The sequence below is a fragment of the Anomalospiza imberbis genome, chromosome 15, assembly GCF_031753505.1.
Source record: "Anomalospiza imberbis isolate Cuckoo-Finch-1a 21T00152 chromosome 15, ASM3175350v1, whole genome shotgun sequence".
NCBI classification, from domain to species: domain Eukaryota; kingdom Metazoa; phylum Chordata; class Aves; order Passeriformes; family Viduidae; genus Anomalospiza; species Anomalospiza imberbis.
Window position 1 is genome coordinate 1,334,375 of NC_089695.1, and position 27,035 is coordinate 1,361,409.

A 27,035-nucleotide genomic window follows, 5' to 3' on the forward strand; every position below is an offset into this window, starting at 1 on the left:
AAATGCCACGAGTCTCTCACCGCAGCTGCACAAGTGGCTGCCCTCCCAGTTCCCCACTTTGGCCAGGCCAAAATCTCACCTTCTGCGCCTTCTGCCTTGTCCCCATGAAATACATACTGCTTCCCTTTGCCTCGAAGGTCCCACAGCTTAACTTCTCTCCATCCTCACCTCCAACTCATCCCTAAGCACACAAGGAGCGTTTGGGATAAAGCTCCAAGAAGGCATTCAACATAAATTATTATTCCCCTTCTAAACGGATTACAAAAATCCTTTTATTACAAAATACTAAAATGTTCAAATTATTGGTGTGGAAAAACGTTTCCTGTAGGTAAAGTTTTCAAAAATGGAGGTTTTAATCACAAGCATAATCCTTTCTGGCTAACATTTCCAGTCTTGTGAAACATGGAGATACAGATTGCACAGAGGCCTGGCTGTGCCATGAACAAAGGGAGATGCTGCCTGTAAATAGCTCAGAGGACATCAGAAGACACTTCTCTCATCAGCAATCTTTTTTAGCTTAATATAGCTCCTCTTTGCATAAAACATTGACATTTTTGTAATGTTTGGACCCAATGGTGCGAATGCTGATTGTCATGCGAAGATACCGGAGTGTACCTTCAAAATATGCAGGAACATTTTACAGACAGTAGTTTCACTTGCCTCCAAAATGCTGGATCTTAATATTTCATACTTATATATATTTAAATGTTAGTACCACAGGATAAATTCTAACATGCTTTTATGCTAATGCAATCACTGGAAATCCAGATAATGCTGTGTATTGGCATATACTGTTAGTGAATTATGGATACCTAAATGTACAACCCCACATGCCTAGCAATTATTTTTGTTAGTGCATTTAACTTTTATTTGCAATCAGAGCACTTGAGGATTGTTCAAATGAAGTTTACTTTTGCAAACTGCTGAATGGAAAAACATTTTGTTAAAGGCTTAAAAACAGTAAAGAGTGTGATGAGGTTTTAGACTTGCAATAAGGGCACTGCTCACAGAACTCCACCAGATGGAACAATGTTTGATTTGGTCACAGACTCAGCAATTAAAACCCAAATGCCTGAAGTGAAGGACATATAAGAGAAACATGAGATGAAACCTTAATTTCCTCCCTGTCAGGTGAAGAAATCTGCCTCTCCTGTGGCAGAGGCTCCCAGAGGCAGATGGATGCCAGGAGGTCAGACCCTGGCAGCTGGACCTGGGACGCTGTGCCCCGAGGTCCCAGTCATGCTGTGCTATGGCTGCTTTTCAAATCTGCTTTAAGCCAAATAAATAGGAGCAATATCAGGAAGGAGAAATCCTGAGCTGGCCCTGTTGTGCCTTCTCTTCCTCCTGCCTTTGCTGATCCAAGTCTTGGCCAGCCCCCTGGCCTGTTGGCTGAAGATGCTGATCCCCTGGAAAACCCTTTTATTCCAATGGGCTTCCAGCACAGCCAGAGCTCTGAGCCAGGTCCTGGCAGGACCACGTGCAGGCAGGAGCTGGGTGCTGCAGCTGCTTGTTCCATCCCTTACCTGCCTCACTACCTGAGCAGAGTTAAGGACAATGCAAACCTGGAGAAGATCTGGGTATTTCTGAGAGCTGAAAAGCTCTGGATGTGACCCAGGCACGTCTGGAATCGCTCTGTGTCCAGTGGTTCCATCCTGTGTTAAACACTTGTTTACAGACAATGCCAAACTCCCTCTTCCAGGCTGAGCTGTGCCAGGAGTTACTGACCTCCCTTGCCAGGCTCTGGAGCTGCTATCATCATGCCCTGATTTCCCTCTGGGAATGTTTGCCTGGCTTGAAACCACTGGCCTGAGCCAGCCCGGCTGAAGAGACCTGGGAGGTGGCCACAGGCCCATTTGGTGAGCAGCAGACCATTGCTGCTTCCCAGGCTCAGCATCCAGCACAGGATCTGACACCAGCCCCAGGCACACAAGCACAGAACAGATCATGTCCCTGCAGCCCAGCGAGCTGTGACACCTCTGGGAATTTACTGGAGAGCCCTACCACCTCTCTAAGGCTCCCAGGAACAACCATGAGGGAAGGAAATAAAAAACAAGCCCTCAGAAAAACACAAAATGCTGTGTGAAGTACCTGAAATGCCCCCAACAGTTTAACTAGAGCATGGAGTAAGCTGAGAAAATGTATGAACAAACAAATTAAGCAGTGAGCACACAGCAGACAAGTTGGCATGTAGGTGTCTACTGAGAAAGCTTAAGCACAGCAAGGGGAGAAAAAGCAAACTCAAACCAAGGCATAATATCCCTCACATTTTGGAGCAGAGCTCTCAGACAATGTATCATCCACACCACTCCAAATTACCATCTGCCAGAATGTCCTTCAAAGAAAAAAGGTCCACAAGTTTGCAAAGCAGCAGTTTAATGTTGTCATATCAGATGAGAGGCTCTCTCCAAAGAAGATTTTTGCACCTGAGTGAGAAATACTACACAAAAGTGTGACTCTCGTGGCCACTGCTACACTGTCAGGTACCATAAGACAATGAATTTTTGGAGCCTTGACCATGTCATGGCAGGTACATCTGGAAGGAAGCTCTTTAACAGCCCCTGTCATTTCACAAGTTACCTGCAAATGTCTCCAGCCCCTCTGCATGATCTTCTCTGTATTTAGAAAGAGTCTACATAAAGAACCTGAGCAAACCACTCTGGTTTTGTTTCAAAGACTGAGATACACCAAAATATGAAGAGCAGGTTTTGTTTCTGATAGATCTTCCTGTCATCCCTAAGTCAGGCTCTGTCTCAGACTAGAAGCTGGATCCTTTCCTGGTATAAATCTGGGTACCTGCTCCTGTCCACGAGATCCCGTCACTCCACACATGCTGAGGGCCAACTGCATTGCATACGAGATTGCCAAATAAATGCAGGTCTGTGGACCATGTGTTTGACCAAGCCATAAATAATTTATGACGCTAGAGAAGGTGACTGTATTTTTAGGTGTAGAAATATGCAGATAAAACAGTCCTGACCTTCAATTTTCACTCTGCACTTCTGATCCTGAAGTTTGAGTCCATCCAATGCATTTCTAAAGCCTCTACACCTCTGAATGTGCAACACACCCCCTGCAAAGCCCCAAAAGCCATAAATCAAAAAGGGGGCACCAAGAAAACCCATGGAGCCCATGGGATACCTCCTGCAGCACTCCACATGATGCCCCAGCGTGAGGCAGAGCAGGCTCCTTTCCCTGAACCTCAAACATCCTGCGGGTCTGTCTCCTCTGGATTCTGGCTGCTGACCCTTATTCCTGACTCCATGTCTAATCAACACCCCTTTGATGTCAGGGGCACATGTCCATCGGGCCCAAACCCCTCTCTAAAGACCACAGGAGCTGCTCAAATCAGCACCTTGCCTCCTGAAGCAGCCCAGGAGCAAGGATGAGGAAGGACAGAGGTGCTCACTGGGGTGGCTTGTAACTGTACCCTTCATCACATCTTCCCCCAGTGAGGGCTGTCAATGGGAGAGAAAGAGAATTATTCCCCCTTGGACTTTGTACAAACAGGGAGCCCAGGGAAATCAAGAAACAATCATAGATTTGACATCACATTACTTCTGGCTATGTCCAATGAGCAAGATAAGGACACACTGAGGAGAAGGGGAAATGGGTGTTGCAAGGGCTAGGAAGGGGACAAGACAATTTTGTGGTGTGTCACAACACAGCTTTCAGTCTCAGCTATCAGAAATAAACCAAGGCATCTGGAGAGAGGCACAGAGCCCAGCTGAGGGCAGGTCTCACCTGGACAGGGCAGGTCTCACCTGGACAGGGCAGCTCCAAGGACGAAGGCAGCATGTTCCTTCAGCGAGGCCTCGCTGCTGTTCAGCCCCTCGATCACCAGCTGGAGCCCACCCATGGACAGGAAATCCTTGGCATTGTCCACCTGGCAGAGAGCAGCTTCCATCAGCACAAACCCCCAGCCCTGGAGAACGCCTCCCTTCACACCCACAGCATCCCTTCCCTCCTGCTCTGACCAGCAGGGAGTTTTCCAAGGAATTAAAAACTCCCAGGGAATGGCTGTGGCTGAGCTCGGCACGGCCCTGCCCACGAGCAGCGATGTCACGGCTGCACAGGCACAGTGTCCTCGTGGGAGGACACTGTCACACTCAGAAGGCATCGCTGGAAACTCAAATACTTTGATTATAGCTATCAAAACTGCTCTTGACATGTATTTTGGTAATTCAGGTGGTGTCAAAAACTCAATATATCTGCTGATGTCAAAACACTCCAGCTCTTTGCTCTCCCCTGAGCAGGCCTTTACTGGGGACCCAGGGAATTGCATGTTTTGCAAATGAAGTTAATTAATTAATACTGTAATTGTAGCACCAGGAGGCAGGGATGTTTAGGAGCCTGTCAGCACCAACAGGGTGCACAGGTGGCACTGGAGTGAGGAGCATGGGCAGTTCTGGGAGTTCTCCATGAGCTCCTTCAACAACTTCCCAAGGAAGGAAAAAGGCAGTTCCTGTTTGGAGGGGTCAGCCAGGAGCTTCCCCAGGGAGCAGCCCCACATTGACTTTTTTAAGCAAACAATAATGGATTAACTGCCAGTAGGGAAAAGTTTACACATTAGCGGGGATTCATCAGCCTTTGGCTCTAAGTGGATCAGGGGCTAGCCAGGCTTAGTCCCAGCGGGCATCTGCTCTTGGAGAGGAGATCAGAAAAGGCTCTGAGTGCTCACAGACAAAATTTAGAGAAACAGCACAAACTACTTCAAGTACAAAATTCAGTCCAAAGTCAAATCGATGCATTTTGGTATTCAATGATTTTTTTTTTCAGTTTAGAAAGGGATCTGATGAATGCTCAGAACTGCCTGCACAGAAAAATCAGGTTTAGAAATTCGACATTTCTCCTCCCTGAAAGACAAGGAGACAACAGAAATCGTTGGCAGATGGAAACAGAATATAAAAATGAGTTATCAGCAGGGCAAGCTGACCCCCTGATGGGGTGGGACAGGACCACAAGCCATCAGGGCATGTGGGACACTCTTCCAGTCAGTGACTTCATGCTCAGTGTTATATTTATCTCAGCCATGTACCTTCATCAAAATTGGCCCTAAGTCAGATATTTCAGGTACCCAGGAGAAGGAAGAAGCTTTGTGTCCTACGGATCTGTCGTTACCAACCAAAGCAGGACCTGGGGAGCTCCTGCTCATCTCTGCTCCCCAACGGGACAATACCCACCTGTCCCTCTGCAAAGCTGCTCTCTGCAGGTCTGCTGGGGCTGATTCAGGATTTGCAGCAGCTTTTGTATCCTTTCAGATGCTGTTCTTTTAACTGTTCCTATAAACCAGGCCTGCCAGATCTCTCACTCTTCTGCAGACCCATCTTTATCTACAAAGAAATCTATGCAGCAACCCAATTTCAGCTGCCAGTGGGTCCTTTCATTACTCAGCCTCTGTAAAAACTGGTTTAGTGCTGGAATAGGACATTGACTTCTGCCTGTATGGATAGGCAAGAATTTGCATCCAGCACCTGGTGGGGTAAAACCAGCCACTGCTGTAACCTCAGCAGCGGCAGAGTCCTTCGTGCTGCCCCAGCATCAGCAAGACACCGCAATGGCAGAATTGTGTAAATTGTGCTGTAAAGCTTATTCTGAAGATGTGTTTATCTTTTTAAACCAGAGTCTGTCATGAGAGCTCCAGTTCTAAAACTAACAAAATCCCCAAACTTAACAACTTGAAGGTATTAACCTCTCTGGGGAGCAGCAGATGCTGTGAGGCAGCAGCTCCTACCTCGCTTCAGTCCACTGAAATCGGCACAGAAGAAAAACCAAAGATCAAAAGAGCTCTTGAGTAAGGTACACAGGCAAAACAGGCGAGGGGAGGGATGGGAGAAGAGCAAATATGACAGCAGTTATTCAGGGAGCAGGTTTGAATTGGAGGGGAAAGAAAATAGGGAGGGAAGGTGAGAGAGAAAATGTTAGAAAATAAGAGCAAGGGAAAGGAGCATGTCAACTGCACGTGATGGAGAGGAAATTAGCAGAGAGAGATGGTGTAGCATGTCAGAGGAGAGGAGAGAGGCAGATAAGCAGAGTAAATAATTGAGAGAAAGAGCCTGCAATGCCTGAGAACGGGTCTTGGCTCCACACACTGCTGTGCAAGCACCATGAATGCTGTTTATGAGTTAGCTCTGCCCTCTTCACATTTGCATTTGGGTTTTATGCGTTACAGATAACCCAGCAAGCCAAACCCTCCTACTACTTCTCCAAGACGAGCTCCCGAACATGCCAAGCTGAATCGTGGCTGAGGAGAAGCAAACCAGAGCTGGCAACCAAAAGCTGAGCAAAGGCAGAGCCCTTGGGCTGACTCTTCAAAGGCAGGAGAGAGCATCTCCCCGGGCTGGGCACCGGCCACGGCTCTCACGGCGCACTCCGAGGCACGAGCTGCCCTACACCCACTGCTCCAGGGTGACCATGGCACAGAGCAGGGAGCAGCCTTTGCTTACACACCCTCCAGGGCATGGCATTTTCCACTCCATTGGGCCTCCCGTGCCCTGGAGGCAGCAGCAGGATGGCTGGGAGATGAACAGTTATGAAAAGCCACGGCACAGTACTGCTCTGATGGAGGCTGGAAAAGGTGGGACCAGCAAAGTGGCCCCACACGTGGCCTGGGCCACCCACACCTGCAAGGATCCCCTGCTCCCACGGCAGGGCTGTGACACGCTGCAGAGGAGTCCTGACAGTTCAGCCCTTCCAGGGTTATGCGGCACAAGCGTCCTTTGGCTGCTGTTCAGTAATTACATTAAGCCAGTGCTGCTAAAGTCAGTCCCAAGCAGAGATAATGCTCTGGACGCATTCAACTGACTGGAAGAAGAAAGAGGAGGAAAAGCCATGCTGGCTTAAAGACAAGTCATATTTCTTATCAGCTTCCTGCCTGACGAGAAGGTGCTGCCCAGCCATCTGCCCCGACAGCGCGGGCACAGAGCAGCGCTGTGATCAGCGCACAAAGGAGCCCCTGTGCTCCTGCCAGCCTCCTGCCATTCCCCCTCTCTGACCCCTTTGATGCTGCATGTGCTCCCCTTTGATGCTCCAGTCCCTGCTCCTCTGCCATTCTGAAATTGTTTGTCCCATCCTGTGCTGCAGGGATTTTCTGCTGGAAAAGTCCAGACCATTATGCTGGAATCCAAGGCATCTCAGGGCATTTGGGGGTTGCTTTTTTAGCACTCTGGCCTGATGCTCTGGCACCCTTAATCAGGCAAGATTAGCCCTGAGTACAAATATGAAGCTCTTTGGGTGCTTATTGTTCACAGTTATTCTCTGAGTCACACAGATGCTGTCAGTGACACAAAAGCAGGGAGAACAAACAGCAAGGAAGCCTCTGCATGCCCACAACAGCAATTCAGAGTGGAAATCCAAGACAAAGAGCCCTGGAAATAACACTTCTATCAGCTGGCAGATGGACTCCCTCTCCCACAGCAGCAAGACTTCAGCTACCTGCCCCCAAAATACCACATTTGGTTCAACAAGTGCTCTTCCAGTGAAAGGGCTTGCACTGGCACCTCCCAAGAGTTGTCCCATTCACCATCTGAAATGACAAAGTGCCCCTGGAAACTCTCCCAGTGCACTCCAGACTCTCCCAGTCACTGGGGAGGGAGAAGCCAAGTCCCTTCTCACACGGCAGAGCAGAGGCTGGATGCCCAGACACCCTCCCAGGGGTGGCACCAAGGCAGGCACCAAGCCCAGGGGAGCAGAGCTCTGTTCCTGCAGCTGCATCCAAGAGGAGGAAGGAATGTGTGAGCTGAAAGCAGAGCAAGAGAGATCAGAGGGAGGGGGGAAAAGTGTGAGCACAAACCCGAGGAAGCGAGATGCCAGGAAATATGTTCACCCTCACACAGAGCTAATTAGCACGGCGAGGCTCTGCTTGCCACTGCTTACTCACACCAAGACAAAATAGGGGGTTTTGGGTGGCTGTCGCCTTCCCTGGTACAAAGACATTCTCTGTGAACTGATGTAAGGGCACCTACCATCAATCACGGCAGCTTTCCATGGAAGCAGAGAGAAAATAATTATTTTCTTAGCAGCCACCACTCTACTTACCCAAAAATGGCAGCTAAAACCCCATTTTGTAACATGAAGGAGATAAAAGAGGAAAAAGTGAGGATAAGAAAACCAGCCTGAGAACAGACAACAAATCAGGCAACCACTAGGACACTGCTGGCTCCTGGCACAAGCGATGATTAATTCCAACCTGGATATAAAAGAAGCCTGCACTAGTCCTCTGCTGTCTGTTATTGTCCCAGGATTATGGTAATTAAGCAATTTGTATTACCTGATACCGATAAGAAAAATAAAGCCCTGTTTATGACACCGTATCCCCTGGATTTTACACGGTAGTTACTGAGGCATTCTTGTTACCTGGTGAACATAATATTCAAGATCATAAAGCGCCGCAACTTTTTCATCCAGCGTGGAGGCAGAGCTGTTGAATTTGCTGATTAATTTAACCATAATTTCATAATCTGTTTCTATCCTCATGTTCAGCTTTTCAAACTCCTCCTTCAGCTGCTCTATGGGCCGGAACTTCTTCCTCACCTCTTCCTCTCGGGCCTTGGAAACAGAAGGAGGAAACCAGATGTGAAGATAGGAGATGAAGAGAGACAAGACAGACACAGAAAGGAACGCCAGCCCCAAATTCACAAAGGGAACCTGGCTGTCTGTGCCAATGGATTTATTGCTGTGCATCAGAGGTGCAGGGGCAGGGTTGGAGGGTCCTTCTGAGAAGCCCAGAAACCCAGTTAGCTGTGAGATTCCCACAGTATGACTGAGCAGTAGGGCTTTGTGCCCCACTTCTACATCTCGACAGCATTTGTGCACCATTTTTGCTTCCCATTTCCATCCAGCTCAACATCAAGCCCACAGGCAGCAGTACTGCTGTTCTCTGTTTGCCTGCAAGTGGATGTTCTCAAAACCTGGCTGCAAAAAGCCCTGAGGCACCTCCCTGATCTTACAGCTGAACCTCTCTGGAACTGGACATGAGACTGGAGAGCTCCAGAGGTCCCATCCAGCCCGAAGTGCCCGGTGACTCCGAGGAGATCTCGGACACAGACAAAGACGCTTTCACCATTCCAAGCACTGAACACATTCCAGGAAGGCTCTGTCTCCCAGGGAGAGGTGTGGGGACAGAAGCTGTCAGAAAGGGAAGCAGGAGCAGCAGTGATAAGCTGGGGGCAGCTGATGTGCTGTGCCGTGGGGCTTGGCCAGCAGACAGCCTGTCCTGAGCATGGCTCATCTCCCTCGCAGTAACAGCACCCCAAGGGCTACCCTGAACCAAGAGAGCTGACACAAAACATGTGGTGAGGGGGAAAAGGATCTGTCAGAGATCTCAGAGAGCCCCAGAGGTGCAGGAACCTCAGCACTGGTGGCACTGGGGACAGACCCTGCTGCTGCAGGGGACAGAAGCAGCAGAATGGCCAGGCTGGAGCTGGGCTGCCCCAAGGACAGGAGAAAGGCAGAAAGCCCTTTCTGGAAGGGATTTGTCACAAATACCAAGATGTGTTTGTATGCAGAGTGAGCCCCAGCTGGAGGGTTTGCACATGTCCTGCTCCCCATGAGGGATCACAGAGGCTGGAGGAAAACCAAGTGAGCAATGGAGGTGAGAGCTGTGTCAATGGAATGACAAATTACCACAGGTACCACACCCACCCCACCCCACCCCGAGCTGCCTCTGCCGGAGCACAGGGAGGCTCAGTGTAATTCCATTTCCTCTGACACAGAGCCTTCAAGGATGGATTTGCTCTCTGCAAATGGAATACTTTAGGTCCATTAGACCTAGCTGCTTTTAGTCCAGTTGCTGGGACAAAAGCTATTCTAACAGGGGGGTGTAGAATATGGCTCATTTTCACCTAATAGAGTATCACTAATTTTTGCATTTCAGTGATCCTCATTTCCAGCAGCCCTGCAATCAAACAGCAATGCTGCTAAGGAAATAATCTCCCAGCAAATGAAATCATGCCATGCTGCCACATAAGGGGAAAAATGCATTTCTGTGGCACCAAAACTTTAGAGCCTTGACTCCTCTTTCAGTTTTCGTTTGAGTGAGCCAACACCAAGGCAGCAGGAGGAGCGAGGGTTAAGGAAATGCTGCTGAGGGGGAGAAGGGAAAGAGACAGTGATGCACCTATGAGTCACACATCATCCCACCTATTTACTTCGGGTTGTGGGTTGTTTGTAACTAAATGGACAACTTGGAGCTTGTGTAATGAAACTTCAGCCCCTGCTTCACCATGGCCATTTGGGTGTTGCTATCCTGGGCACAAGGCTGGAAACAGAAAGCAAGGAGAGTAGTGAAAGGGAAATACCCTCTGTAAATACAGTCAGATGCAAACCAGTTCCCTTTGGGGTCTGCAGACATTTTTTGTGAATTGAGCTGCAGTGAAACAGATAAATTACGTTGTTCAGAGCAGCTGTGGCTGCCCCTGGATCCCTGGAAGTGTCCAAGGCCAGCTTGAATGGGGCTTGGAGCAACCTGGGATGGTGGAAGGTGTCCCTGCCCATGGCAGGGGGTGGCATTGGATCAGTTTTAAGGTCCTGTGCAACCCAAACCATCCACAGAATCTTAGAGTCATACAGAAAAGCCAGGGAACAGTATCACTAAGAGGTTAGCAAAGGTATTTTAGGTCCATATGCATCACAAGTTTAGTTTGCACAGTGCTTTCCAAGTAATCATTTTAACCATTGTATTTCTACAGGGTGTAACAGGGTGTGTTCACATCCCTGCACTGTGCATTGCTTTAGAAACAGGAAACTTACCTTCCTTTCTGCCTTCTCACTTTCCTTCATTTTAGCCAAGGCCTTTTTGAGCTCCTCAGATGTGAATGAATTTGCATCAACATCAACCTTGCCCAGCCTTGCAGAAGAAACAAAACAAACCAGAAATTGTTACGAGTGAACATCTGCCTCTATTCTATTTTCACTGTGACATTCTAGCAATGGCTAAGGGCAGGAGGAAAGGAAGGGAAAAACCACCATGCTCAAGAAAAGATTGGTCTGAGTGCTGGATTCTCTGTGGGGCGGGCAGAAAGCTCACCCTGACAATCAGGGGCTCTGCTGACCCAAGATCTCACGTCCTCCACAATGCAAACAGCTGATGAATTGATATCTCAGAATTTCATGTTGCAATAGAGAAAGAAGCCCTGTGCCACCAAATCATTGCTGATGGCTTGCAAGCTTCAACCTGGAGATTTCACCTCATGAGCATTGTACACAGAGTCACAGGAGACCTCAGAGCACCTTTCCAGTGAGTGAAGGGGCTACAGAGAATTCTGAGAGGACTCTTTGTCAGGAACTGTAGTGACAGGACAAGGGGCAATGGCACCAAACTGCAAGAGTTGGAATAGGTTTGATGATGGGAAGGAGTTCTTTATTGTGAGGGTGGTTGTCCCTGACCCAGGGAGCAGTGCAGAGAGGCTGTGGATGCCCCATGCCCAGGAAGATCCAAGGCCAGGTTGGACAGGGTCCAGAGCAACCTGGTGTGGTGGGAAGTTGATCAAGTAGAAACCAGATGATCCTTAGGGGCGCTTCCAAGCCAAAGCATTCAAGGATTTGAATCATTCTACGATCCCCATCTCTCCCTGTGGAGTGGCCTTGAAGCTTCTGTGACATCACAGCTGCCAGAGTGTTCCATTTGGAAGGTCCAGGACCTGGAAAGGGGCACAGCAGACACGTCACCTGCTGCCAAGGGCCAGTTCTCACTCGCCCTTGGCTCTGCCCGTCAGTGCTGAGCTGTTGCTGCTGCCTGGGCTTTGCCTGCTGCCTGCTCTGGAGCCAATCCCAGCAGGATGTACGCCACTGCTGCCCCAGTGGAGGTACAGTGCCATTCCAGGGAGGGGGGCAGCCTGCTAGGGCAGGCTGCAGCCAGGTGGCAATGGCTGGTGTGGGACAGCAAGCCCACCGTGGGATTGTGCTGCCTCTTGCAGACTGCCAGAGACACGGTGGAGGAGATGGAAGTGGACGTGGTGCTGGACAGGGAAGAAATGATGGAGGTGGACAGGGAAGAGACAGCTGAGGACATGGACGTCGACGTGGAGGACAAGATCGAGGAGATGGAAGTCGATGGCAAGGTTGAGGAGGAGCCCATGGTGCTTGGTTGAAGATGGAGCTCCAGGAAGAAGAGAGGCAGATGCTTCCCATGGCCAGCCCACAGGCAGAGTGTGTCCCCTGAGGCCAGGCTGGGGCTGGGCTGGATGGCCCCGCTCAGGGACACGGTGCCCGGAGGGGCCCTGGATTGTGGTGGCACAAGCAGCACCCCCGGCCTGCCCTGCGCTTGCCGGGGGCCATGCCCGCCCTGCCAGCCCCGTCCCAGCCCCTGGGGCCCAGCTGCCAGCCCTCCTGAGCCACTGGTGGCAGCAGAGTCCAGCTCTGCTCCATCGTTCGTCCAGGACTGATGGAGATGATGGGCAGAGATGTGACCCCTCTGTACATATGTTCAAAAGCTTAGAGGCTTTCTGTAAATATGTTTGTAAGTTGGTTAGCCTATAGGCTCCCATGTAAATATGTTTGTAAGTTGGTTAGTCTATAGGCTCCCATGTAAATATGTTTGTAAGTTTGTTAGTCTATAGGCTCCCATGTAAATATGTTCTGCAGATTGTTAGTCTATAGGCTCTCATGTAAATATGTTCTGTAGATTGTTAGTCTATAGGCTCCCATGTAAATATGTTCTGTAGATTGTTAGTCTGTAGGCTCCCATGTAAATATGTTCTGTAGATTGTTGTCGTTACAAGGATTGCTATCATTAATCATGTTCTGTAAATCCACAGTTTTGCCGAGTTTTGGGAAACAAAAAATATTGTTTATTTTTACAATCTCAGTTCACTTTGCAATTCCTTTGGGCACAGGCAGCTTTTGCACAGTTGTGGTTTCCACTTGTTCTGGGTTCCCGGGGCTGGAGGTGCCTGGGTTGCTGGCACGGCCAGCCCGGGGCTGGGGGTCCCTGTGCACAGGGGTCCCACTGACAGCACTCCTGGCACTGGGCACTGCTGCTGTTGCTGGGCTGGGGCAGAGCAGTGTCCCCAGGAGCAGAGCTGTCAGCAGCAGAGAGGGGGCTCTGACAGCAGTGGCCCCTGCAGCAATGCCCCAGAGCAGGCAGGAGCCCCTCAGCCACCCTTGCTGCTGGAGCCACGGGGACTCCTGGGCCAAGAGCCGGCATCAGGCCACAGGGATGCAAAATCCACCTTCCTGTTCTGAAGGCCACGAGAGCCTTGGCAACTGTGGGACCTGGATCTGGGCTGCTGCAGGGGCTGATGTTTAAGGCTTGCAGCCTCCAAAGGCTCCGGGCTTTGCTTGCCAGCCTGCCTTGCACTGCCCTGTGCCCAGCTTGTTCAAGAGACAAAAGCCAAGCGAGGGGATCCTCACCCTGCCCCCATTGCTGCTGCTGGCCGCACACGGCCACTGGCCCCTGTCCCCCACTCGGGTGACAGCTGGAGGGGCAGGGCAGGCTGTGCTGGGCAGGGGGCGGGGGGCTTTGGGCCCGGTGGGTGCTGATGCTGGGGGCCATGGGCCCAACAGGAGCCTGAGCTCAGCACCTGCCTGTGCAGCTGCCCTCAAACCCCACACTCCCCAAGCATCCCCATCAGAGGTGGCAGTCGGTAATCCCACGTCCTTCAGGAAAGAAATTCCCCATAAGAACTAAACCAAGGGTTCCAAGTGGAATGTCAGCACCCGCTGACCTTTAAAGCCCCTTTACAAAGGTGGCTGCAGGGCAGGTGTGATCTCCATGGCCTCTGGCAGTGCCTGCTGTGCAGCTGAGGTTGTGGGGCTGCTCCCAGCGGGACCCAGCAGCGGGCTCAGGCCAGCCCTCAGCCCCTCACAGCTGATCCCAAGGGGGAGGCTCAGAAAGCATTTTCAGACCGGTTGCTGCGGATATTTCAAGGGACTAAATGTCATTCAAAGAAGCCACTTTGCCAATTTTGTTTCGGTGTCGAGGCATGAGAAGCCATGAAGGTGCCACTGAATGTGCACTTGCGCTGCCATCCCAAAGGGATCACAAAGGACAGGGCTCTGCTTTCAGCACTGCTGAGCTGCTAACCCAGCAACTGAGTCTCGGGAAGAGGCAGCAATTGAGTGCACCAGGGACCCTGGCCTGTAAAAAAAGGCATGAATCCCACATCCCACCCAACCCAATGCCTTGCATGTCTACCTTGTCCTTCTTCTCTCTTCTCTGGTGTCACTTTCCCCGTTTTCTCTGTCTGGGAGCTTGGCTTCTCTCTCTCCTGTCTGCAGGTTCAGCCGCACGTGTGACCCTGCAGGAACTGCCTGACCTACAAACAAAGTGACGTTATTTCAGAGTGCTGCATTGCTTCGGCTTTGGGGGGAACTGGGAGCTGAAGACACATGCTCCTCCCTGGGAGAACGGGAGAAAAGCTTCATCCCACACAGTGAGGAGTGGGATATTCACCACTGATGCCCCTCCCATCCAGCAGCACCCCTAAGGTGCTGCTTTTCCCTCCCAGAAATGCCACACGAGTCACCAAAGGTGTCCCTGTGCTGCCAGGCTGGCTCTGATCCACAGTGGAGGTGGAACCCTGAGCCCAGCAGACACTGGTTCCTTCCTCTCTTCTGGCCCAGGTCCTAGGAGAGCACTAAAACTCCACACCAGGAGTGGATTTGGAGGCTACATGGAGAAAGGGGAATTGTTGCTGATTGGGGCAGACAGAATAAAATGAAGCTGCCAAAGGGAAATCAAAGCATCCCGCAGAGTACAGCCAGGTACGCTGCACATCAAGGCTGTGCTGGTGTGGAAATACTGTATTAAAAGGAATTTATGATCACTGCTATCTGCCAACAGAAACACACAGAATACATTAAGCTTCGCTTTTAAATTCAGAAAAGATTGGCAATTCAGAGTGGTTTTCACCACAAACACATCTCAGTGGCCAGCCCAGCACTGGGGTGAAGAGGAGGCAATATTTGGTTGCTACTTCTTGATAGCATTTCTTCTTCTCTTAATGCAGGAATTCTGCCTGCCCAGGACAGCAAGGCTGCAGCTGAACAGCCACAGAGCTGCTCACAGATGGACAGACAGACCACAGCTGCTCACCCTCCTCCCTCCTGAAGATTCCTTATTCAGCCTTTCCTTTCTCTCTTCCTTTTATCTAAACAGAAACCTGGGATAGAGTAACAGCTTGCAGGAGACAGGGAGCATCTCCTACCAAAGGGAAGTGAAGACAAGGGTAATTATTTTGTAGAATAAATACATGTACTCACGGACAACAAGCTCTGGTCTCGGGAACAACTGGATTGATCCCTCCCTGTTCAAGACCAAAGAGACATTTCCCTGATCAAAGGACCTGGTGCTTCCTATGTAAGACTGGGATGTTTGTGACAATTCAGACGGAAACATTTCAAAGCCTGTAGTCATCCAGTAGGTATAAATGCATTTAGAAAATGCAGGAAAATCCATCTTGGAGGATTTCCTATTAAAACAAGGTTTGCATTTCTGGCAGAATCTCTTTCTCTCCACCAGTCTTGCCCACTGGAAGTTGCATTGGTTGGATATGTGAGAGGACAGGTGTGATTATCTCCCCATTTTAGGGGAGGACAGGCTCGATATGCTTCCTCCACACTTGAAGTGCTTTCCATGGACAGGTCCCAACCTCCTCCTGATGCAATCCCCTCTGACTGCCCCCCTGAACTGTTATGCTAGCTCAGTCTTGGGGGACGGCCAAGGAGCAGAGCTTCAGAAGCCAGGAGAGAGAGGCTCAGTTTCCATGTGTTTATTTTCTGGGGAGAAGGAGGAAAAAGAGACCGAACAATGGCGGAGTGGGCTTTTATCTAGGTTCTGGGGGGTTGGGGCCATCTGGCCTCTGGCCAATAGGTTCCCTCTAGGGTTTAAGGGTCATTCTAACATTCCTGTCTGTGGGGGTCTGCTGCAGGGTGATACCATTCCTTAAAGAACTGCAACCTCCTCCTGCTCCTTAAACTTGTGATACACAGGACCTTTAATCTCTGTCCATCCATGGGAGCATCCTCCCCCGCTGAGAAGTTGGGCTCTGCAGGAATTTGGTGCCATCACCAATCTGTGCCCCTTGCTGGTGGTGGAGCTGGGACGTGCTGGTCAGAGAGGAGTTTCTAGGATCTCCATGAAAAGGGCAACATCACATCACCTGTCCCTGGCTCGGGCAACACCGGGACGGGGCTCTGCCAGCGAGGAAAACAGCCAGTGAGAACCTGGTCGAGTGGGAGATGTCCCTGCCCACGGCAGGGAGGTGGAACGAGATGAGCTTTAAGGTCCCTTCCAGGCCAAGCTGCTGTAGGATGAAATGCCATCGCGTGCTGAGCAGGAGGCAGGAGAGCATCAGGAGGACAATCCCCTCCTCTGCAGACACCGAGGCACTCAGGGGCCCAGCTGGTGCCTCCCCCCAAAGCCCAAAGCTTTCCTGGCCGTGTCACCAGCGCTGGGCAGGCCAGGTCACAGCCCCAGCAGTGGCTGCAGCAGCTCTGGGCTGTCACACAGCCAGGAATGGCCCCTGACAGAGAGCACAGCACAGCTCCAGCTGCATCCAGCCACATCAGCCTCCCGCCTGCCAGGGGAGAGGAAGGAGGTGGATGGAATCCCATTGAGGGAATCACCCAAAGGGAAAGCACAAGAGCAGGCTCAAGAAGGGTGGGGGGCTGGGGGGCCCAGCCCTCCCATTCCTATTCTCAGTGTGAGAAACGCTACTCGCTTCCAAAAAATTTAAAAGGTTTATTAAACCTTATCAAAAACACAACAGAAGACTGAAGAGAGAAAATATTACAGTGTTGGGAGCAGAGGATTTTCCCCACCATGTGCTCACCCACACAATGGAGGTTTCACCTTTTAACCCTTTAGCCCCCCCAGAGTTCTGTCCATCGACTCCTCCTCCTCTGTCCAGTGCTGGAGATCACTTCCTGACACCTTGATTGGAGGTCAGGTGCTGCCACAGTAACGAGCCGACCCTCCCAAATGTCCCAAACCCAGGCACCCCTGATAACAGCACAAGGGGGATAAAACACAACTATAAACTTCTCTTAACATATATATATGATATTTGCCTTTGAATTGTGAGAGTCAGCCATCGCATCACTCATCTGTCACATCAGCAAGCAGGAAATAAAACCAAACCCAGGCCTGGTGCTCACGAGCTGCACACCCAGCAAAGCCAAATCACAGAGACTGCATCAGCCAAGACACAAACCCTTCCTGCTCCTGCTCTGCACACTAAACGAGATTTAACCAAGAGCATCCAAACCCCAGAGCAAAACTCACAGCCCCGATGTGTTTAAGCAGCTCTTGGTGCTCCAGGGATTTCCCTCCCTGCTCAGCACAGCAGCCCAGGTTCATGGCACAGCAGAACAAACACACTGCTTTAATAAATAAACCATGAAAAACATCTCTGTTTTCAACAAAAAGATTGTCATGGACACTTAAAAATGTTACAGCTGTTCAAGGAAGGTCTTCTGTCTTATTTAGTTTGGGATATTTTGAAGTCAAAAGTGTGTTTGAGGGTGGGTTGACTTGCATAATGTGATTATAATTGCTGATTTAGACGAGTAAGCTGGAAATCCTGAATTTTAATCATGTTTCAGTATGTAGCTTCTAGACATTTCCCTTAAAAATAGTTGATTCTCTTTGATTCCTATAATTTGATACTATTCAACAACTGGGAGCACACACTGGAGCAATACATGTGTAAGCAATTACACAGCTTCACATGCTGCTAAAACAGAATCATTCTGGTAATAGCTTTTTCCCAAGAGAAATTAATTTTTTACTTATTGTTTGCATTAAGGTGCATTTGGGAAATGAAACTCAATTAAAAAATACAAAAACCACGTTTTTATTTAAGGCATTTTTAAACATTTTTTCTCCTTGACACCTCAGACAAATAAAAGATTTGTATCCACAGGTAGGCACTGCATAGATGTATTACTGAATGGTCCCTCTTCCCTGAGAGCTGCAAATCCTACAGCTGCCAGACCTCATCCCTTGCTCCTCATAAAGGGAAAGAAGACTTTCCATTCTAGTTAATTTCCCAGCTCTAAATCAACTACAAGTGAGCAGAAATAGCTGTGAAATCCCCTCCACAAACCTGCTAGAAGGGCTCCAGCTGTGGAGAGGGAAGCAGCAAACTCCTGCCCCCACAAATGGTTTGGACCCTTTAAAAAATATCCCACTCTTGGTATTTTTTTTTTAACTACAACTAAAATAAATTAAAATCAATTAAAAATAAGATCACAGAATCCCCGAATGGTTTGGGTGGAAAGGAACCTTAAAGCGAATCCAGTGCCACCCCTGCCATGGCAGGGACACCTTCCACTGTCCCAGGCTGCTCCAAGCCCCAGTGTCCAACCTGGTCTTGGGCACTGCCAGGGATCCAGGGACAGCCACAGCTGCTCTGGGCACCCTGTGCCAGGGCCTGCCCACCTAACAGGGAAGAATTCCTCCCTAATATCCAATCTGAACCTGCTCTCAGTTTGAATAGGTGTTATTGCATTGCCTTGGGGTGATGGATTGAGAGAAAGCCCCAGGGTTTGAGCAGAGCTCCCAGTGCCTCTGCTGGGAACGTGTCACCCACGTGCCCCTCAGTCACTCAGCTGCCTTGTAGCCAAAAAGACAGCGTCCAACAGGTAAAGTACCCAGAGGATAAAACCCTTGTCACTGCACAAATGACAAGGTCTTTATTGGGAATAAATGTCAAAGCAGAGCGACAGCATTTATTTTCCAAGCAGGAGACACTGATCCTGTGGCGACACTGCAGGGATGGTGTTATTCCTGTTCTTGATTTAATCCCTTTATCAGCTGCAGAAGCACCAGGACAGGCTTTGGTCTCCCATGCCAGCTCTGACTGACACTGCTGTCCCCACAAGCTGTCACCCCCCCGGGTGCTGCCTCTGCAGCCCAAAGCACCTGGAGGTCCCTCTGAGCATTGGCACTCCTTCATTTGGATGCACTCACTCTGTCCATAAAGTTGCTTAAAGAGACGCTGAGGAAGACTTTAATTTATAGCCCCATTCTTTTAATCTTGGTCAGCCAGATTTTTTCAGACATCTGTTTATATCTCCTTATAATATATTGGCTGGAGCAGCAGCACCAGGCAGCAGCTCCCTCGCAGGGGCTCTGCTGACATTTATAAACCGAAGCGATCTCTCTCATGTGCTTTATGTTATCAGCTAAACCTGTCCACTTAAATTATTGCCTTGTAACCAAATCACAACTATCTGTTACTCCACTCTGTGCACATTTCCCAGGCTCTATACCAATATCAAGCTTTGCAGAGGCTAAAAACACGATGATAAATTAATAAACAAATAGAAAACAGGACATGCTTCCACCAGGCTCACAGCTGAGGGAGGATCAGGTACGTTGTGCACCACATTGCTAAAAGCAGAGGGCTGCTGTGTGGAGTATGCAGCATGCAGTGATATCCAAAGAACCCCATCTCTCTTCTTCTAGACCAACCAAATGACCAGCTGTGTTTCCTCACTAAAGGAGAAAGGTCTCATCCTGCCCAGCTCCTTTCCAGCACATCACTCCACATTCCACAAGTGGGTTGGTGTTCCAGCATGGGGACAGGGCTGAGCCCCAACTCACTGCACAGCTACAGGCTGGGAAGTTGTACATCACACACTGACCTGCAAACCTCCCACCAAGGTTGTGCAGGAAATCACTGCACTTCTAGCAGTGCCTTCCCCATCCCATCCCATCCCATCCCATCCCATCCCATCCCAGCCCATCCATCCCATCCCAGCCCATCCAGCCCATCCCAGCCCATCCCAGCCCATCCCATCCCATCCCATCCCATCCCATCCCATCCCATCCCATCCCATCCCATCCCAGCCCATCCATCCCATCCCATCCCATCCCATCCCATCCCATCCCATCCCAGCCCATCCCAGCCCATCCATCCCATCCCATCCCATCCCATCCCATCCCATCCCATCCCATCCCATCCCATCCCATCCCATCCCATCCCATCCATCCCATCCCATCCCATCCCATCCCATCCCATCCCATCCCATCCCCTCCCATCCCAGCCCATCCCAGCCCATCCCAGCCCATCCATCCCATCCCATCCCATCCCATCCCATCCCATCCCATCCCATCCCATCCCAGCCCATCCCATGCCCATCCCATCCCATCCCCATCCCATCCCATCCCATCCCTTCCCATTCCATCCCATCCCATCCCATCCCATCCCATCCCATCCCATCCCATCCCATCCCATCCCATCCCATCCCATCCCATCCCCACCCCTTGGACAAAGCTGCCAGCCACTGACTGCCCATCAAGAGGAGCGCAAGAGGGACACGAGACTCCCCCCCTGCAGCACCACCCTGTCCCCGTGGCAGAGGAATGTCCCCTGGGAAGGCTGGGGCAAGCAGAACAAAGGTGATCCAGCTCGCTGAGGCAGCTCACCGGCTTGTCCCCAAGTGAGCATCCTTGTTTGGCATTGTTAGAGAATTCAAAAATCTATCAAGGGTTTGAAAACAAGCCCCAGTTATGAGTCAGTAAGTGGCTCTGCAGCTCTCAAAAATTACCTCGGTATGTGAGCAAGCCTCAGATAACATCTACCTTCCTTTACTCTTTGTTTCTTTCCACTAAGGGGGTGAGGGAAAAGGGACTTTCTTTCTAGTACAGGCAACAAAGGAATCTGGAATCAATATGAGAATGTTCTAGCAAAACACACCGGCAGTGCTGCAGAACTGAAATAATCACACTGCCAGAGCATCCATAATAACTTATCTGATGGCACCACACCTTCTCCATTAATAAAATAATGACCAAAAACTACCAGGAGACAAATCCCAGGGAGCAGCAGAGCTCCCCACAGCTGCGTCCCCAGCTCCAGGAGCCACCAGTGCCATGCTGGGGAACTGCCTGAGGCCGGGGCGTCCTGTGCTGGTGACACACAGGGGACACTGTGCCTGACTCCAGCTGTGCCTGGGTGGATGGGATGTCCCACACCAGGGTGCTCGGAGGAAAACAGAGGAGCCAGGCCCAGCCTGGGGGGCTCAGCTCACACCCTGACCCCAGACTCTGGTTAGAGCTGCTGAGCAAGGAAGTAGCAAAGCCTGCCTCTGTTTTTTTTCCTTTCTTTCCTACAAAGGCAAGTCCTACCACTCTCCAGATTGTTTGTTACTTCAAAACAGAACATTTTTACACACAAAAGGAAGACATGTAGCAGACACAGGTAAGAAAGACATGGATTACTGATGGGAAGAAGAAGCCCAGAGCCTGAATCTCATTTTATTTCTTTCTGTCCCTTTTTTCACTCAGCTTTAGCCTTTTGCGTTAGTTCACTGTCTGGCACTCACTGCTCCTCCCAGTTAAGTGCCACTGGAAAATGTCATTAATATGCTCTATGTCACCTCCTCCTGATAGCTGGTGGAGAGGTTTCACAGCACCAGGCCTGGAAGCTCCCCTAGCAGCTGCCCTAGCACCCCCAGCATTCCCCACCTCGGGCAGGGAGGAAGCTCAGACACCTGTGCGCACATCCCAAGTACAAACTCCCGTGACGCTGGAGGAAATGCTTTACAAATCCACTCCCTGGGCAGCTCTTCCTCCCACCCTACTGCTGGGAAGCCACAGCTGCCTGTTGAGTGCAGCATCTCCTCAGAGAAGCAGCAGCCTGGCCCCTCAGTTTCTCAGGTAACCAGTGACAGCAGAGGCTGTTACCTACTGCAATGAATTATAGACAAAACTCTTTTATAAAATCACTGTCTGCTGTCCATGTTCATAAAGTGTCCCTTAAGCATGAGCTCCGCAGGGGATGGGATGCAGGATGAACCCCTGGGGTGATGCACCATGCCCAGTGCCATGGTGCCACCTCTCCCAGGCACTGCCCAGCTTGGGCTGAAGGAGCTGGTGGTCTCTGCCTGTGAGTGACCAGCCCTGGTGGTGCCAGCCTGGTTTCATTGCTGCTGTTATGTTTGGTCATTGCCCAGAGGGCTGACAAGGACAGAGATGTCCTTCTCTTCTGGGATTGCAGAGGAAACCCTAAGGGAGGAGTTTTGTCCTTCCAGCATGAGCAAACACTTGGCACTGCTGCTTCCTTCTGCCTCCCAGGGCACCCAGACACACAGGGAGCAGGCAGGGCCTGATCCCCCAGCCACAAACCTCACAGAGGCTCTTCCAGAAAGGGATCAATTGTTGAGAGACTGAATGAAGAGTTCAAAGCACCTCAACAAAGCCAAGGAAGTCTCATGTAAGAACTTCAGTTGGTTAGTTTATCTGACAAACCCTTCTGTGACATTCCAAGCTATGTTAATAAACATCCTGGAAATCGACCTGTCACAACGGCGATGTCTAAGTACAAACATCTTCTCCAACACTGATTTTGTTCTGTGCTGCAGTGGAGCAGGGACAGAAGCCATCTGAAATGCTTTCAAGCTTGCCAAGGGTAAATCTGCCCCCTGTTCAACACCCAGCACTGCGGCTGGCAGCAAAGGCATTCCTGAGAAAGCTCCAAACCACCCTGTTCTGATACATCCCGACAGCAGGTGTGTTCGTGCCCAGGCTCCTCACCGGTCCCAAAGCAGCAGCACTGCTTTCTGCTGGACTTGAACCCCACTTGAACAGGGGCAGGGAAAGAATTATGGAATGGTTTGCGTTGGAATGGACCTTAAAGATCATCCAGCTCTGGCCCTGCTGCCACACTCAGAGATGCCACCCCAAAAGGGCTGATGCCATCACAGTTTCTCATTTAGCAAGACAGAAGCGACCCACTGGTGCTTGCTGTGCTACTGCTCTCCTGTGGCTGATGCCACAGAGCTCACTGGGTGGACTCAGGGTGTTAAGGGCTCCTCACACCAGGATTACAGGGAGACACAACCCTACAGTAACCCTTGGGAGAACTTCCTTGCACCCTGTGATTTTTAATGCCAACCTTGCTGCAATAACCACATCTTTAAGCACCATCCATCAAGGCTTCAGCTCAAACACTTGTTCGGCTGAAAAGGGTTTTAGAGCCACTCTTTTGTCACGGTGCTGAGAGGTCTTCTCTGTAATTTGTTCCCCTCAGCAAATAGAATGAAAACGCTTTTAAAATTATGCCAGAATCCAATCCCTCCTCCCGTGATTCAATCCACAGCTAGCAGAGAACAAAGTCTCACAAGGAAGGGGCTCCCCACTAAGTAACCCTTGATTAGAGATGTGAAAGCACCATTCCATTTGGACACTGGGCTGGACAGTGCTCACAACTGGCCCTTTTCTCTGAGCCAGGGCTCTCCTGTGGCACTGGGATTTATGTTCTCCCAACTGATCAGCCGGTGCTGAGTGCTCTGAACGCTGCTATTCAAACCAGAGGCAGCCCGTGAGGCTGGGCTGGGCTCCTCACACCACCTGCCAAATCCGCTTGGCTTCTCCTGCAGCTCCTGCAGCAAGAGGGAGCCCGTGGGGACAGGCAGGGCCCTGGCTGGCAGTGCCAGAGCGGGTCCCTGTGACTGCCACCCACCCTCGCTGGCAGCCAAGGTGACCGTGATGATGATGGCACACGTGGCTCAGCCTTGTGCCCAGAGCTGAGCCAGCTGCCTGCTGAACACACACCAAACCTCATCCCTCTCGTGCAAGGGAACCACGAGGACAGGACGGGTGGCTGCCACACACGGGGCACGGCGTGGGCCTCCCACGAGGTGCCTGGGCCCCCTGGGAAGTCTCGAAGTGATGGAAGAAAAGGTGGAGGCCAGCGAGGTGCCAGGGAAGGAGGGGTCACAGGAGGGCTCGAGAGAGAAATACAGTGCCTCTGGTGGAGGCACTGCTGCAGCATCTGCTGGTGTATCTGCTGAAATGCTTCCCGTGGCAAAGAGCTCCTCCAAGTGCTCTGCCCTCCCACCTCCCTCCTGGGAGGGATGCTCTGCCTTGCAGTGCCACCGCAGCACACACCAGGAAAAAATTAACCACAGGGCAGGAAGAAGAAGGGCTGTCCTTTTGTAGAGTGGGCATAACGTTTTCACTTTCTCAGCAAACCCTTCTCCCCAGTTTCAAGGCAGGCACTGCAGAGAGTTGCCACAGCCCCGGGTGCAGCAGGAGCCGTGTGCTCAGGATTCAATACGAGGCACTTGATTTACTTTTTCTTCTGATACTGGGCTTGAAGTCTGGGAACCGCAGCAGTTTAGAGAGTTTAATCCCACAAAGGTCTGAGCAGAAGAAACAGAGACACCAAAGATATCCAGCCACATGCTGATATTTCATCTCTCAAATGGCACACCAGGCTGCAGAGACACTGCAGCGACCTTTGTCTCACCATGTCCCCAAGTCAACATCCATGAGAAGCTTATTTACAAAAGCCAGTTTTAATCCCTCTCCAACTCACTACATTATTTATCCCCAAGCCAATGCTACAATCCATTCAATAATTTTCATTCCTCAGGTCTATTTGTTACTCCAGAAAGCCCATCTGGGATGCTGAAGGCTTGGCTACATTCAGAGAAAATCAATGCAGGATGTAGGCAGAGAAGGACAAGGCAGCTGACCAGGAAAACTGAGAACCTGACAAAAGGAACTGAGGATGATATTAATTTTGTGGAATTTTAGGTATTTAATTCCTTTTGAGAGAGGTTTCTTTACTATGATGGAGGTTAGCACCTCCAGAACATCATCAACCATCGTGTCTCCCACATCTGTCACTCTCAGAGAGCCTCTCCTCCTCTCTCAGGGGCTCATGAGTTGGCCACCAAAGAACCTGGCAATGTGGAGGCACAGGAAGGACACAAGAAGGAGGGATAATCCATTAGGAGCAACACCAGTGTGAGAATCAGGAGGTTTAAAATGGCCATGGTTAATCTGTGGTTGGAAACAAGGAGTTGAAGGCTAAAAGTGCTCAATTTAAGGAGGGCAAAGGAGCAAAAAAGGAAACTATTTTCCAGGGGAGGGCTGGGAAGCTCAAGAAGGGGTGTTCATGACCAGGCCTCAGCACTCTCTGTTCCTATCCTCAGCTTCCGAGTCTGTAACTCGGTGCTGAAATTGCAAGGATGAGACATGTACGACACAGACTCCCTTCTCCCAGCTCCAGCTCCCAGCGGGAGCGTTTCAGGACACGCTGTGCTGCTGTCAGGGCGTGCGGCTGATTGCCTTGGATCCCATCTCTGCTCGATGTGTGTCAGCTGGCTCCCCTCTCCCACGGCCACAGCCACGTCCCGGCAGCGGCGTCCCCCGAGCCCGGAGCCGAGGGCACCGGGGCTGCAGACGTTTGGCCAGCACTGCCCAGTCCAGCTCTGGAAGGTGCTGGTCCCACCCGCCTGGCTGCGAGACGAGCAGCATGGATGGAAAGAGCCGCCTGCCAGCCCCGCTGCCAAGGCAGAGTGAGAACAAATTTGGATAATAAAAGCTGGAATAAGGAGATGCCTTGGAGAGCGCGCTGGAATAGCGCTTTGCGAAGCTTCAATTTAAAGCCTTGTTTCTACAGCTAACGCAGTCGTAAGGGACATTAGCCTAATTTCTGTCAAGAGAACTTGTCAACACTGCAGTATTTAAGATAGACACTAAAGATGTGTTTTATCTCACAGATAGATCACTGGGAAAGGAAGGAGCTGTGCCACACTTGGTTCACAGGAAAATAAATTGACGTTCTCCCTGGGCCTAATTGGTGGATGCTGTTTTATAACACCACATGCACAAGCAGCCTCACATTTTATCAGTGTGCAGCTGAGATCGGTGCCAAATCCACTGTGGGGTTAGATACAGGAACCCACAGGGACGTGCTTCAAATGGGCACCCAAGGACACAGCGCTGGGCATTTTCCAGCCACAGAGCAGCTGAAACATTTGGCCACGTCCTGAAGGGTCAGGTCCTTCTACTGATGGTGCTCACCAGCTGAGCCACAGCTAGTGGGGTGGGATTTCAGGGCCAAGGGGAGAAACTGGTGACAGAAGAAGAGAACTGGCTTGGCTTCCTCAGGACCACCAGCAGGAACTTGCCTGGCCTGGTTTTCAGAGATGCTCATGGTGAGTCAACAGAAAGCAAAGAAAAGAGAGGCTGTACCCTGCAGCTTTAGGAGAGAAGTGTTAGCATGCTCCTGCTCCCATCATACCCCACTTTGAAGAACTAAAGTGTTCCCAGGAGCCTGAGTGTATTAAGGCTGGCATGGCTCCACACCTCCCACATGCCAGCCTTGGGGCTGGGTTTGAGATATGCCCAAAATAATGCTGGTGCCATGGCACAAAGGCTTGTCCCATACTTGCAGCTTCTGCAGTGGAAAGTTGAAAATGCCCTTTTATTTGCAGTTGTTACACAGAAATAACAGCCATGTAACCTTGTCCCAGCCTTGGAACAGAAATCAGCTTGCAGAGGAAGCCTGAGGGAGCGCGACCCTGAGCTGCAGGCTCGGGGGCAGGAGGGTGGCTCTGCTCTGCCACGGATTCTGCACTTGCAGAAGAACTAAATCACTACAAGAGCCAGAAATGTCCCTCGGGAAGGAAATCCTCTCAAAGATAAATCAATAACTCAGTGTAATTTTAGCATGCAGCCAGGAGAATTTACATTGCCAGGAAGGCTGAGAGCCCTGCCACAGAGACAGAGGCACAGCATCATCAAAGAGCCCTGCAGCAGACCCTGCGCAAGAGCTCGGGCTCTGGGTGTTCACTGCAAAGCCACGAGGCTGGGCTCTGCATTTTGGGACCCCACAGACCCAAGTCACAGTGACAGCATCAGGGATGTGGTCCAGCCAAACTCTCTTGGGACAAACCCACCTTCTCCTTTTCTCCTCTGCAGCAGCAAGGCTGCTCCCTGCAATCATGGCAGAGCTGGCAAACGCTCCAGATCCTGCAGGGATCACACAAAGCTCAACCAAACCAGGCACAGGAGCAGAGGGGGAGTGCTCCAGCCACAGCCTCCACCCCTGGCCAGGGGGGTCCCACCAGCCAAGCCACCCACAAAACAGCACCACAGGGATGTGCCGCAGCCCCCGGTGATTAACGAGACTACAATTTACGTAATTATATTAATGCTAAGTACACTCGGAGCAGTAAGTTCAAGGGAACTAATGACACTTTAGAGCAGAGTTCAACACTGAGCAGTAACTCCAGCAAAAAGGGGGAAAAAAACCCCTAATTATTCAGTAGCTCTTCTCCCAGATTCTCAGGGT

At 50.7% G+C, this 27,035-nt stretch overlaps 1 protein-coding gene across 7 annotated transcripts in view; it reads right to left on the reverse strand.

The window, feature by feature from the left end:
* Positions 1 to 27,035, reverse strand: part of SIL1 (SIL1 nucleotide exchange factor) — a 92,547-nt gene that overhangs the window by 28,562 nt on the left and 36,950 nt on the right. For all 7 annotated transcript variants that reach the window (XM_068205449.1, XM_068205450.1, XM_068205446.1 and 4 more), the window contains 4 exons: positions 14,132 to 14,252; positions 10,747 to 10,843; positions 8,353 to 8,544; positions 3,762 to 3,883 (listed from right to left, as the gene is read on the reverse strand). In XM_068205449.1, coding sequence (XP_068061550.1) covers positions 3,762 to 3,883; positions 8,353 to 8,544; positions 10,747 to 10,843; positions 14,132 to 14,252 — 532 coding nt within the window. The remainder of the gene's footprint in view (positions 1 to 3,761; positions 3,884 to 8,352; positions 8,545 to 10,746; positions 10,844 to 14,131; positions 14,253 to 27,035) is intronic.